We start from the raw sequence: 14,985 nt of genomic DNA, 5'->3' as shown, positions 1-14,985 counted from the left end.
AGAGGGAGGTCTGACACCGTGTCCTTTCAGCACAGATATTCACCTCAGGTTCAGTTCTGACTAGCAGCCAACTAAACAAATGCGCCACTGATTGGTTAAAAATCCAAATGGCCGTGTTGTGTATGCAACAAAAAAACCAACCAATCCCAAATCCTCCTGCACGGGGCAGAATAAGAACTCAACTGCTTTCAGGATAAAATAAAATCATTTAAAATCCCAACAGAATAGCATTGGCTTGATATCATAGTGTTGGTTTACTTGGTTCTGCTTAAGATTTTGATTGCACAGGAATTTTTAATCTATACAATGATGCAAGTGCCCAGCAAGATAGGTAAGGGGCTTCTTTTACTCCTCCCTCCATCCCTCCCTCCCTCCTCAGGAGCTAACAGACCCTTTCATTAAGACCACAGCCTCATAACCACTCTCTACTGCCTTCATAACAGCAAGACTAATCCTGCACATTAACAGGCGAGCCACACAATACCACACACACACTCACACACACACCCACGCATACACACACACACACACACACACACACACACACACGCACACACACACAGCATACACACGCACACACACCCACACGTGCGCACACACACACCCACGCATACACACACGCACACACACATGCACACGCGCACACATACACCCACACGCGCACACATACACCCACACGCGCACACATACACCCACATGCGCGCGCGCGCGCACACACACACACACACGCACACACATGCACACACACGCACACACACGCACACACACATGCACACGCGCACACATACACCCACACACATACACGTGCACACACACGTGCACACACAAGTGCACACACACACACACTTTCAAAAGCACTGCTTTTATAATTCCCCTAATTAAACTGAATTCCCACTGCAGTGTGCACTGAGATTGTATCCTTTCCCAATTCAGCCGTTCATTTTAATGTGATTACTGGGCATGAAGTTCTGTGTGCAGCCAACTGTGAATTTACTTTCTTTTTTTAATTCTCTTCAGGCCTTACTTGAATAAATTATCTTGTCGTCACATTTACGTTTGGAGACCTTTGCTTGAGACGCTGCACTCTGAGAATCAGGCATGAAATAACAGGTTACAAAGCAGACAAATATTTAACAGCTCTTCCAATGCATGCGATCAAGCTGTAGTACGCATAAACCCCAAATCTAACCGTCCACAGCGCCTGGACGTGTAACAACGCTAAATATCAGCCACTCTTATACACGATCAGTAATGTGGCCCTAGATGTCACAGTAGGTTACTAACCAATCAGCGCCAGAATGGCAGTATTGGCAGAACAGGGTTGGTTGCTGTTACTGTTACACTGGTGTAGCCAGACCTCCACTGTATCCAATGCCCACCGGTCACGTCACTCACCTGATGAAAGCCCTGCGTGTCCATCTGTTCACTCCCGCCATTTTGTTGTTCCTGGGGGTCCTGCACGGAAGCCATCTTTCTCAGCAGGGATGTCCTTCAACTGTGGCTTTGAATTTTTTAAGTTAAACTTTAAGTCGTAACATGGACAGAAGGTCAAGGTGTAAATCAGATTCTGACCGACACGTAGCGAAAAAGAACCCAGAACCTGTATTTAGAAGATAACTATAGATTACCATTGAACAACCTTGTACATTCTCTTTAGTCTTTATATTGCCTTTAAAAACTGACTGGTCTGCAGTGCATGTCACTTCTCTTCACCCAGAAGACCAATACAACTATCAGTGAGTCTGTGCAGCTCAGGGTCTCTGTGACCGAGTTAACTCTTGTACTCAAGAATCAGCAAAGAGCCTCTCTGCCTGAGAATAAAGTTAGTTTAACTGATTGCAATGATTCTGTGGGCAGCCCAGAAAATATGAGCTGAATATTAACACATCTGGTCATATTTTAATCGTTATATTATTACTGTAACGAGTCTGGACTGGTCTCTGCTAATTGTACACTATTCAAATACATTAATATTATGACATGGCAAACAAAACCATGCCAGTGCTTTGTACGCAGTTCTTGCAAATGGCTTCATTTTGTATTAAAATGGTGAACACGAGCGTTCCCATGTCTGTGCCTATGCTATTACTCCCTGCAAAACCTCAAACCAAAGCTGCTTTAACTCAGTTTGGCCACTAGGTGTCTCTGTGGTATCGCACTTTAATCATTGGTTCCAAAAAACGTACAGCCATGGCAGAAAATAATTCAGCTCGCACAAATAGAGCAAAAATAAATAAATAATTAAAAAAGCTATTTCCCTATGGAATCAATAAACGTTTTGTCTATTGCAGCTGTAAAATGCATCAGCAGCGACCAGCGTTGGTTTTGGTAGAGATGCCTCCAGCACACCTGAAAAGCATGTTTCACGTCATTATATTCATTCTATTTTATTTTTACATCAGAAATGTTGTCTTCTCCTGGGTGCGTGTGCCTGAAGATTTTAGATTAGGTTAAGCTTGCAGGTAACGGCAGTTTTTACTGGATGTACTTTACTAGGTACACACGGTATCCTACACCGGTACACACGTCACCTTACACTGAGCAATCCATCTCTTCAGTGGTGGCCAGGAGACAGCAGAACCCTCCAACGTCCAAAATTCATGATCTCATAACAAAATGAAAGGAAGGCAACAAAGTATAGAAATTACAGCTTTATGTGACAAACATATGAACAGTATCCGCAGCATCACTACCGGCGCATGCTGAATCAGGATCCCACCAGCAGCAGGAGAGCCTTTCTTACATTACTGACATTCATACATCATATATATCACTATAATCCAGAACGACACAACTTTCTCATTGTTACATTGTAAAATCCATTTATAAAACTGCATATTTTTACTGAAGCAACAATGGCAGTGTCCCACCTGGGAATCGAACCTGCAACCTTTAGATTTCAAGTCCAGTTCCCTAACCGTTACACCACACCGCCGCCCTTGCGGTATTTGTGGATGAGGGCGTCGGCCGTTCCCAGACTCACTCTGTGCACGCTCTGGAGCTCTAAGGACGGGAAGAGGAGGGGGGCGGGACCCCCTGGTCTGTTCGGAGGGGGGGGACCCCCAGGTCTGTGCTGGGGGGGTGCAGGGGCGGAACCCCCGGGTCTGTGCTGGGGGGGTGCAGGGGCGGGACCCCCGGGTTTGTGCAGGGGGGACGGAGGAGGCGGCTCTCCTGACTCGTCCGTTGGAGCGGCAGGCTGGGGGTGGCAGCTCCTCTTCAGATCTGCAGCGAGGGCGGGGCTGAGGAGCAGCACCAGGGATCCGCCCACACACAGCACCCTGAGGACAGAGAACCGCACACACACAAACACACACACACACGCACACACACGCACACACACGCACACACGCACGCACGCACACACGCACACCACGCACACACGCACACCACACGCGCACACAGCACCACACACACCGCACACACGCACAACACATGCACACGCGCGCACACACACACGCACACCACACACACACGCACGCGGACACACACACACACAAACACACGCACGCACGCATGCGCACGCACGCACCCACGAACACACACACGCACGCACCCACGAACACACACACACACACACACACATGCACCATACACACACACATGCACATCATATACGCACACACACACGCACACACACAAAACATTCCAGTAACATTGTGAGAACATTCTGTGCTAGTTGGGAAGGTTTTAATTTTTAACCCCAATTTCATTTTGTCCCAGTTTGGTATATCCAGTTGTATTTCCAGGCTGGTCTCGTTGCAATAACCCCCTCTGTCTGTTCTACACTACACAGAGCATTCTCTATCCCCTGAAGCACACGCTACTAAGTGTGGTACCAGCAGCTCTGTCAGTCACACCACACACTGGCGGCCTCTGCTGGTCAGTCAGGAGACTGCAGCCTGCCAGCCTGCACCTGCTGCAGAAATGAATGTATCCCCTCTGACACAAAGACACGCATGCAGCTGGTGAGCTGAGAGGGGAAACGCAGAGGCAGGCTGCATGTGCTTCAGAGCATAAGTGGTGCAAGCAAATCACGACACACGCAATATGATAGAGCCATTCAAACAAACAGGCCGTCATCGTAAAACAGCACATCTGTTTCTGAAAAGGCTACAACCTTCGGTCTGTCCAATTACACATTGGGTCATATCATAGCAAATACGCTAATATAATCCCTAATGCATACAGAGGAATATATCAGAAGATAAATGTTAAAATAACGAGAGCTTGCTGTTATAACTGCCCTGCTCACCTCTCCATTTCAGCCACAATAGCAGGCAGACTGGCCGCCATGTCAGATTTACTGCCAAACTTCCTCCCAAACGGAATATCGCAGACGACAGCATCCACACTCTCCGGCGGAACGGGGATCGCTAGGAGAGAGAATGTTGGAGAAATAGTTACAGATTTACATTCTATCAACATATACCATAATCTGAAGAACAGCTAGTGTGTACAACTGGGTTGCTATGGAATCACGCATCTGCACTTTGGGGCAGTTATTAATGTCAGCAGTGTAAATGACAATTATAATTTCACATTTCATAGTCATAACTTTATCTATTCAGAGTTTGAATATATTAAAATTTTCGAAAAATAGATACTTGAAAAAAAATACCTCAGGGAACGACCCATGCTAAAGAGTTATAAACGTTGGGTACCTTTAACCCAACACTTCCCATGGGGTTTAGTCAAGGAAAAATAAATATCCCAGAGTACATTTTAATACTGCAGCATGCATTCTAATCAGGCCTTCAATAGGTTTCCATCAAAACAATACTGGCATGTGGATTTAAAAATACACTGCATATATTCAATTCATTGGTGAGGTTAAAATATAACACATCGAACAATTCTAAAACATGTCAACAGTCACGAAAATATAAAATAAATAATTAGATCGTACCTTTAACTGATGATTTAATCACTTCAACTCTTCCAGAGAGTTCTGCAAACTGCACATTGTCTCGGGCTTTCTGCAGCTGTGACTCCTCTATATCCATTCCCAGGAAGGAGGAGTTCTGGATGGAAATGAATGAACACATACAATGGAATGAATAACTCAGTTATTTGATGTATTCACACAAAGTATACTACGCACATATGCAGCAAGTTGCACAATTTAGATATGCATATCTGTAACATACATTTGACTCACACTAATAAGTCAAGTCTTACTTACTGGACACTCCTTTGCAGCTTCTAAGAGTATCGTCCCCACTCCACACATGGGATCTAGGACAGAAGACCCTGGCTGTTTGGTGTGAGTAAAAACAAAAGTGAATGAAAACTTTCCTTTTCTCTAATAATAATACAACTTTTATGGTTTCACTAAGGGTCTGATTCAGTAACATTAAATTGGTAAATAAATGAATTTGTGCTACTTTATCAAATATTGGGAACATGCTGTCAAGTCATCATACACAGAAAAACTACAAGCAAGAAATTTTAAAAAATCATCAGTTAAAGCTAAAATGAATTGTGTGAATGGAAATCGTGATGAATTGGGATCAGATGTCAGATGCACCTGAGCAACTGCATCTCAATTCATTCAATTCACTCCATTTCATAATAACATTGTATTACTAAAAATGAAAGGGCTGAAAATCACTGCCTTGTTATGGTAAAATGACTTCAGAACGCCCAACTACAGTGTGTTTAAAATAACCCAAAGTAAATTATGTGCTGTCAACAGGGCCACCTGAGGACAGCAGGAGCACTGGACTCCACTGAAAGGTTAAATTACTCTAGACATGGTTTACAGACGTACACAGCAATACTGCACAAATATTACACCATCAATATTTACTGTATGGCTCGATGCCATTGATTTAATTTCATTTGAACAGCGATTTTTACAGAGACGCTGCGACGCTGACATCAAGCACCTTTTGCTATGATACATTCTGCAATTACAGTGTACTGTCACAGTGTCTGTGCTTCGCAGCGACTCTGTTATTTGTTCATTTGCTGATACACATATTTTGTGTATACTGCTATTTCCTGTATTTATCTGTGGTGGATGCCCCCCCACTCCAAACTGGTGTATAATTCCTGAAATGTTTGTACCCAACATGGGGGCTGAACAGATCCGATTCCCATGCTAATTTGTAGCCTCAGCCGCGTTCATGCCCCAGTGCAGACATCCGCGGTTCTCCTCTGACAACATGGCGTTCCCGGCCTGCTTCTTTTCACACCGTAGACTACAGCTAAACTCGCAGAGTTGAGTCAGAGGAAGACCTTTTATAATCGGATTTGGCTTGCAGCTCATGGTGCCTGATCGACCAGCAGGGGGCGCTAGAGACTGATGAAATGCTGACCCCTGACTGACTGAACCCTCTCGTACCCTGGGCCAGGCAATCGCCAATCGCTTGTCGTCCAATGGAGCTACAGGCCACAGTTGGCACTGGCATGGTTTCGGATTCAAACCGAAGCAGTGAGGCTCATGGTGCCTTAACCGAATGAGCCACACAGCAGCTCTTGATGTGCACTTTTAAAAAAATAAGTTAACAAAAAAAGAGAAAAATGAACAAGTCGAGTAGTTATTTCTGAGCCTACCTTGATTTCAGCGAGCGACGCCATTGCCCAGGCAACGGTGGAGCGGAGTCCTGTGGTTCTGATATAGCTGCGGCTGGCTAGCGGGGATCTGAGGGAGAAACAGGGATGACTGAGCGAGCACAGATAAGCTCCACACACTCTTCACACCTTTCCACACTCATCTCAACAACTTCAAAGATCTGTCTCTGCCAGCTAGTGAGAATCCCAAGTCGGTGCACAAACCTTAGCAGCGGGAGGCCAATCACACAGTGGTCATCGCTTAAATGCACATTGACCTGAACAGAGGAGACACAAGGACTCAGAGCAAGGCTGGGGTACCTGGACAGTCACAACCACTTCCAGAAATCGCAGGATCAGGGTAAAGCGAAGCCTAGATCAGCCGAAGGGCCCATCCTTAGCATTATGAATTCTTACGTTCTCATGCTAACGAGTCTAAACCATATTCTGTAGTGCTCATTGTAATCTACAGAGCTGTGCAGAGTGCAGTCAGGCCTACCTCCAGGTCAGGCTCCCTCAGGTTCACACTCCAGCCCAGCTGCCTGCTGATGGCCACCCCCACTATCCTGCCCAGCTCCTGCAGGTGACAGGTAGTGAAGCGCAATGAGCTGCACTAATACTGCTCTCACATCCACTAATAACACTCTCACATCCACTAATCCTGCTCTCACACCCAGACCCCCCCGCCCCCGGGACACCCACCTGGGAGCTGAAGGTGCGGGCGTAGGAGCCAGTGCAGCGGCAGCACACTCTGAAGCACACTGGAGCAGGCTGGGGCTCGCCAGCACCCCCTGCCTCTGAGGAAGACTCACTGCGGGGCGGTGCTCCCTCCCCAGAGGCCGCCGTCATGGCCGACTCCCCCCCAGAGTCCTGCCCCTCAACCCCAGGGCCCCGCTCCTCAACCCCAGAGTCACACCCCTTCAACCCATGGCCCCGCCTCTTCTTCCCAAGGCCCTGTCCCTCCACCACAGAGTCTCTCCCCTCCACCACAGAGTCCCCTCTCTTATCTCCAGGATCCCACCCCTCTACCCCAGGTCCCTGCCCCTCCACCCCAGGGCCCCGCCCCACCACCTGCCCCAGGCTCCCACAGACAGGCCCTTCTCCACCCCCCTCTCCCTGCTCCAGCTTCCTCTTCCTGCCCCGCCCCGGTCCCGTTGGGTCGGGTCCCGCCTCCTCCAGGCCCTTTCGGAGCTGGTGCCACAGGGACAGCGCCTCAGTCCAGACCCGGTGCTGTCCGATGATCTGGTCCCGCACGACATCCTCCGCTCTCCCTGGGGACCAAACCACAGAAGAAGAAAATCAAGTCTTTAAAGTTATTTTATTTTCATATTGCGCACTGCAACAAGAGGTGTCCCAGGCTGCTGAACAGTAAAAGAAATTCTGCAAATCCATAGGCAAGGCACAATTCTGTAAGTAACATACAGCTACAAAAACACACAAGCAAAACGCAACAATCTTTTCATCTGGGTCTCAGAATGTGCCATTATTTCACTGAAGCAAAGAACGCCACAGCATCACCCCACTGGGATTCGAACCCACAACCTCCTGGTAAGAAGCAGTAATAATAATACAGTCTGCTGTCTGTCTGTGCCGCTGGACGGCTGGAGTCTCGTTTGACTGCTCACACAGCGCACCTAGGACAGCGCTTCAGCAGATAGCTCTTCATCTACAGTATGCCTGTGTGCTGACAACACGTTTTTAAAGAATATTCCAAATACCCGCAGCCACAGAAAAATAAGCTCAGAGCTTGCCAGTCAGAGGAATGCTCAGCCAGCAAAAAAAATAGAATACTGAAGACACAGAAGGAACTTATCAGAGAACGGGATGTGAGCCTGGAGCCAATTATTTCAACCTCCAAAAATGTATGCACAGAAAGGATTACTTTAAAACCTGATGACCAAAGCACACATTTCCTGACAGGGTAAGTTTACTGAGGGTAAGTTTCAAGGTTGTTCTCAGTAAATGAAACAGAACTGTGTACGGCTCAAGACGACGCTGGAGATGTCCTTGTTAGGGCAGTACTGCAGCCACACGTGGGGACAAATGCTAAGCAATTATACCTTCTGATTGCGATCTGTTCCTGTTATGTCACACGATGCTGTATTTTTAAAGACATAGTTTCTGTGGTGTCTTTCCATACGGTTTCCTCAAACAATTTGACGTTCATGGCAGGTGGTGGCAATGAGTTGTAGTTTTTTCCCCAGTGCCACTACAACCCAAAAGAAGCAACAGCAAGGTAGGAGGAGCTACAGGAATTTTGCCCCAAAGGAACATAGAGACCGGCTTCACGTGGGGCTGGCAGAGACGCCACAGATTCTGTAAATGCACCAGATACCCAGCTCAAACCTTTTAATATAGAGACTTCTGTCTCCCAGCTGTTAGAGCTGAAATACTCCACTTTACATCTTCTGAACAGTAACTCAGGGGACTGAAGAAGTACAATACCGAGACTATGTACATTAATTGTTGTAATGTTCTGAAAAATTCAGTCCGAGCCCTACAGTAATTAAGAAAAAAAAAAAATCAGACAAAAGAAAAGGAACTCTGCAGCTGAGTATCTGGGGTTTCTACAGAATCTGTGCCAATACATGACTGCATACATACAGATTCAGATCCAGCTTTATTATCCCCACGGGGAAAATCTTACTACAGGCAGTTGTGTACATAAAACCATAAAAAAAAACATATACACAAAACACAGCCAAGACACAACACAGGAAAGACAGCATGTGGGTGGCGGTATGTCTCTAAGCACACAGCAGGGTGGTACCTGCACTCCCGGTTTGGGCCAGAGGTGGCGCTCTCCTCAGCAGCAGGAACAGCCTCTCTGCAGATCTCAGACCTCTCACTTTCTTAATGTCCTCACTCGTGGAGAAAAACACCTTTCCTGTTACATGGTCAACCTGCCGGGATTTACACACAGCACATTTTATTAGGTACATTTAGGGCCTGATTTACTAAGACCTTTAGCAGGTGCAAAACCTTTTAGCACATGCAAAACTAATAACACAACCAGTGATGGGTGATACTGGCTTTGTATGTGGTAAAAGATTTTGCACATGATAAAGGTCGAAGCAAACCAGGCCCTTAGTCTTACGATGAGAATCTGGCAGCAGCATTATCTGCTCACAAACAGCCCCACAGGAGGTTTCACACAGAAGGCCACTGCAGTAGTTTGATCCAGGAAAGAGCATAAATCATCTTCAAGCTCAAATAATAAAAACATCAACACCTACCTCATAGCTCCCACACTCAACACTGGTTTAAAGTCAGAAGGGTAGTGCAGGCTAAACAAAATTAATGAATCATGAAGCATCAACTGCCCTTTCTGTGGTTTCATTACCACTGAGCCTACCCTGTCCTGGTGACATCCTGTTCTTACTGAGCTAGGCACCATCCTGTGTCATATTCATGATCTACACTTACAGCATTTCAACTTTACTGCACTCTGCCACAGTAAAGGTTGGACCACCATGATGGGATGACCACCACTGGATGGGATGACCCCGCCTCCACCCACAACTCATCCAAGGTCATCAGGAAAGGTCATCATTATGGCAACACAGAATCCAATTATACACATATATCCTCTGGACATAAGATTATACATGTGGGCCATCCCTTGAAAAATATCTATATGGCAACATGTTTTCTGGCTTTTGTGACCATTTCCAACACACACCCCTACTGTACGACAGATGCCTAGTATCACATTGGTCCTGGACCAGTTTTATTTGTTTACTTATTTGAGAAAGAGAAATGTTCACTAACATTTGTACATAAGCAGACTACAGTATTTTTTTACACAAAGACTCACTCAAATTGATTTGCTGCAAAACAAATGTGCTGAGTTTCAGAATTTTAATAATTTGAATCCTCGCTGAATTTACAAAGAATGTGCCTGATATACATTTGAACGGGATCCATTTTCATATTGTATTCTTCCAAGTGGAATTTGGTGCCATCATAAATTCCCAGTATACAGTTAAATAAATCCACAGCAGAGAGCTAGCTAGCTGCCACTGTGGATACTCACATCAATCGCGGCCAATTTACATCGCACCTCCGCCACAAGAAACTCTTCCAAGCCTTTCCCTGCAGTGCAGTAATACTGCAATGGCCGTTTAAAGCAACTCGAATCCTTCATTTAGAGATGTCTGGCACCGAACAATCATAAAGTTAGACTACATGGATGTACGTTCACATGAATGGGACAGTCTACGACCATCAGTGGCTTTTAAAAGTCGTTTACGAAGCTAAAAACGATACTTCTTACAACTGAAGACAGTTTCCCTCCAGCGCGAGTCATGCCGTTTTGTTGTTGCGGAAACGGAAAGGGCGTATCTTTTACACTTTAGTGCACTTCCTCTAGATCACCACTAGATGTCTCTCTCTCACCATAATTCGCCAGAGCGTTGAACTTATTATCTGAAGCAGGTGTGTAATAAAAACTGTTCGACTTGCATACCATGCGGAAGATTAACGTCCAGTCACTTGTGTTAAAATATTAACATCATCATTCTTATTATAATAAATGTAATTGATGTAACTTTTATCATGATATTGTGAAGGAAGTATTTCTGTCTTTTCAAAATATCCAAAAGACATCTTTCTTAGAGACTTTTTGGGAGATTACAGAGATGTACCCCTCAGCACTCCCACTGATGTGATCGCTGAATTGACTTTGCCTGCAGTAATCAGCCGCTTGCCTGCCTATAGCAGAATCTTATTACTCTGTGGAATCTTATTATGATTATATCTATTCTCAGACTCCCACCCAGATACCTTCTCCTAACTTGGCAGGGGGTGTCAGCACCTAATGCCGCAGAACTGGCCATGACTTGGGCCTTCCGCCTCTCTCAGCATCGTTGCAAATGCATGGTTTTATTATCTTCTAGGACAAGAATGGTTTTAATTAGTTTGGCTCCGGATCCAAATGGGCAATGCGACACCCAACTTCAGAAACTTTTGGGTTTGCTCCCCGCTAGGCTGCGAGCTGAAGGCTGTGCATGGAAGGCACAGGCCCTTCCGACTGCAAAATGGACGACCAAATGCTGCTGTTCGATACCTGCAATATTTATCCTTCAGAATCAAGTCATAATTCCACCACCAATAATTGATTTCCATAAAAATTTCCAAGACGATCACCCCACCGTCTTTTAAAAGCCTCAGCTACAATTGACTCGTACATATTCACATTGAAACCTCCCCATTATTTATTTACAAACGCTACATTAGGGAGATATTCTCCCCATCAGGCACCACTGAGCCAATAAATGTATATTTAAAAAAATCTAAGACAAATTAATGATGTAATGGGAAATTTGACCTAATAGGCATAAGGCACTCAAATCAAAAGATTGTCTCTCTCTCACATACACACACACACACACGCACACACAGTTATTCAAGCTTTGATGTAGGAACCAGCTTCGTGTTGTTCACTCCACATATCTATGCTTTGTTCCGCATTGGACTGCATAACATCTTAATGTGCAGCATAAACAACGACATACAGCAGGATCCGGGCAGATGGCTTCATTTGCATACGTCTTGCTTGTAACCTTCGATGTTTGAATGCATTGTGCCGCCTCTTGCCTCCTCATTCACGCGGAAAAGAGATATTCTGAGGTGGATAACAACGAGCACGAGGCGTGAAGCGCGAGGGTAGCGCCACAGATCTAAAACCGACTGAAAGAGAGTTACGGCATTAAAAGGGTCGAGTCGAACAACAACCAAGTTTTGCCTGTTCACGATGCTCAGAATTCTACAACGCCAGCGAGCGCATCTATGCTGAAAACATTCTTTTCCGTTGCTGTTGAAGCGAGGCCAACCGGCAAAGCTATTTAACGCTTGCTGTAGGCTACGTCGGGGCAGTCCTGTCACGAGACGAACTGTGCATCTCGTTAGGAAGGGAGCCGAGATCATTACAGCGGGCGTCTCGCACTGGTTTGCTTCCACAGGCTGCTCTTATCCCCAAGACAAAACCAGCCAGTAGTGCGAGAGCCGCAGAAATAGAGACCGTAGCCCACGTGCTGCTATTCATGCGCACCCACGTAGCCTACTTTTCAGCCAGTACTTACACACAGTCTCCAAGTGGTTTACTCTTTGGAGACATGAATATGCAACTAGGGCAAATCGCATAACAAGTTGCAGGCGCGAACCTGTATTGTAGCCTACTCCAACTTGGAATTTGACCTATAGTGTATCGATCGACGTTTATTTAGTTTTTCCACCATCTGTGCAGGGGAAAACCAACGGCCTCACATAATGGAGGTTTTCACACCACAACAAAATAGACGGTCCCGCACAAATCCATGGATTTTTCTGCCTTCCCAATAATGATAAGTCCACATTCTGACTTAATCTGCATCAAATCTACGGAAAAATGTAAAAGTAAGCTTTCCAAAATTATTCTCAGTAATTTACTCTGGTTCAAGCAGGCTATTGTAGATGACATTCTTTTGTCATTATTACAGACAAATCTGCAGTGCGGTTTGATTCACAAGTAACAAATATAACAAATAAATAGCGTAAAAACATTTGTGTTATCAACCGCTATAGCCTACGGACGCAGCCGCTGTACTTTTCAGTGAATGCCCACTTGAAAGCCAGCGGAAGTTGTTGAACAGTTTTGGGTTTTTTGTGCCAATCCTGATGCTTAAATGAAATGCTGAGTCGTGCTTAGTTTGTAAGAGGAACTAGAAAGCAAAAGCGGGAGTTGGAGGAGATCTCGCTCAGACGCGAGCTGAGCACCTGCCTGCGGGTAATTCGGGGCTAACTGCTGTTCTGCGCTGTTCACGGGCTCCCCTGCCGCTGCTGACAAAAGCAGCCGTTCCCTTTCATAGTTGTTCAGTTGTTTGTTATTCAAGCCGAGCACTGCATTCGCCCCATTGTTTCTGCTCAACACTCAGAAGAATATCTGGATGGACTGGCCCCGGTAATTACCGTCAGCTTCACATGTTTGTGAACACAAAGCTCGACAAATTGGATGTAGGTGGGGGTACAGCTGTTTGAGACTGAATATGACCCATGACATGTATAAAGAAGAATGTGTGCAGAAGAATGTTTCTACTCACACACATGCATTATTCAAGTGTATTATAACAGCATGAATATACCGTACAGGCCAAACGTATTAGGTCTGTTTTTTTACTTTAGGTACAAAAGAATTTAGTTAATATATGCAGAAATATTGAATAACAAACAAGTATAAGCATGTTTTTTTCTCTATATCTACATGTGTAACACAAAAAGATGCGTTTTACTTAAAACTAATCTTAGGCATGACTTTCGTCTAAACAGCCTCCTTTGGCTTTAATTACAATTAAACAAATTATTATAAGTCTATCCAATCATTTTGCAAAGTGGAAGGTACAGGCGTGGGAGGGAGGTGGAGGGATAATTAAACTGAGTAAAATCTAATCTACCTTTCCTTTTTAAACCACAGGTAGCTTCAAATGGTAACTTTAGGCTGTAGTGCCAGTAAAATAGGCACTAAAGTTTGCAATAAATATGGTAATGAGGAAGGGGTTAGGGTTAGATGTGCAGGGCCAAGTAAACATATTGTGGCAAGAAGGTTATTTCCAGTGAGAAATTACTAAGTAGCTTAAGATTTCCAGGTGCAGTGTTCAGTACACACTCAAAAGGGTCCAGCTGATGGGCAGTAATATTAACAGAAGACCAGACAGATAAAGAGGCAGAAGACTAATATCTTGTGTTGTCTAGTAAATGAAAAAGTCTTAAAACGACACCACAACTACAAGAACTCAACACAACTAGAGAGAAACCAGTTTCCCTGACATTTTCTCCACTGGTGGGGCACTTCTCCATTAGAGGAGCACCTAATTGGGCACTTCATGATGTTTTTTCACCTGCAGGAGTACCCTATACAGCACTGCATCCCATTTTCTCTACTGGAAAGGGCACCCTTTGGGACACTGTCATGTAGGGGCGGCATAGAGGGCACTTCATAACGGCACCCTTTTCCATTGGAAGGGCACCCATAGGGAACATCCAGTTTAGACCATTGTAAGGGCACCTCATTTTTTCCCATGTGAAGGGCAGCCAATAGGGCACTTCCTCTGTTCTAGAGACTCACTTAGAGAGGCACTCTTAGGACTCTTTTTCCAACCAGAGGCTTAGCGCGCTTCCCTGGGCACCACCATGACCTGCCCCCCCCAGGACTCCAGTGGTCCACGCACCATCATATATACATCACAAAAAGGATACACTTCCTTCTTGACCACCAATTAAAGCCGAGGGAGGTTATTTTGAGAACAGTCGTGTCTAAGATTATTTTAAATTTGAAACTCATCTTTTTGTGTTATTGTCAGTAGAAATGGAAAAGAAAATGTTTGCACTTTGGTTTGTTATTCAATAAATGTGCATAAATTAAGTGAATTCATTTTTTTTAAACAAAAGGTGGCA

General features: G+C 45.1%; 1 protein-coding gene across 7 annotated transcripts in view; it reads right to left on the bottom strand.

Moving 5' to 3' along the window:
* Positions 1 to 2,636: 2,636 nt before the first annotated feature.
* The window catches only part of thumpd2 (THUMP domain containing 2), a 33,714-nt gene continuing 21,365 nt past the window's right edge, over positions 2,637 to 14,985 (bottom strand). For 6 of the 7 annotated variants that reach the window (XM_064317291.1, XM_064317288.1, XM_064317290.1 and 3 more), the window contains exons 2-10: positions 9,326 to 9,458; positions 7,258 to 7,826; positions 7,055 to 7,132; positions 6,781 to 6,833; positions 6,559 to 6,646; positions 5,183 to 5,254; positions 4,907 to 5,021; positions 4,253 to 4,373; positions 2,637 to 3,278 (exon numbers count right to left, since the gene is read on the bottom strand). In XM_064317291.1, coding sequence (XP_064173361.1) covers positions 2,921 to 3,278; positions 4,253 to 4,373; positions 4,907 to 5,021; positions 5,183 to 5,254; positions 6,559 to 6,646; positions 6,781 to 6,833; positions 7,055 to 7,132; positions 7,258 to 7,404 — 1,032 coding nt within the window. In that variant the 5' untranslated portion in view covers positions 7,405 to 7,826; positions 9,326 to 9,458 and the 3' untranslated portion in view covers positions 2,637 to 2,920. Of the gene's footprint in view, positions 3,279 to 4,252; positions 4,374 to 4,906; positions 5,022 to 5,182; positions 5,255 to 6,558; positions 6,647 to 6,780; positions 6,834 to 7,054; positions 7,133 to 7,257; positions 7,827 to 9,325; positions 9,459 to 10,591; positions 10,908 to 14,985 lie in introns of those variants that run through there. The other variant, XM_064317287.1, reaches the window with a different exon arrangement.

Source organism: Anguilla rostrata, chromosome 18 (genome assembly GCF_018555375.3).
Source record: "Anguilla rostrata isolate EN2019 chromosome 18, ASM1855537v3, whole genome shotgun sequence".
Taxonomy (NCBI): domain Eukaryota; kingdom Metazoa; phylum Chordata; class Actinopteri; order Anguilliformes; family Anguillidae; genus Anguilla; species Anguilla rostrata.
The sequence above is the reverse complement of the archived record's forward strand: the minus strand, read 5'-3'. Positions and strand labels throughout refer to the sequence as shown.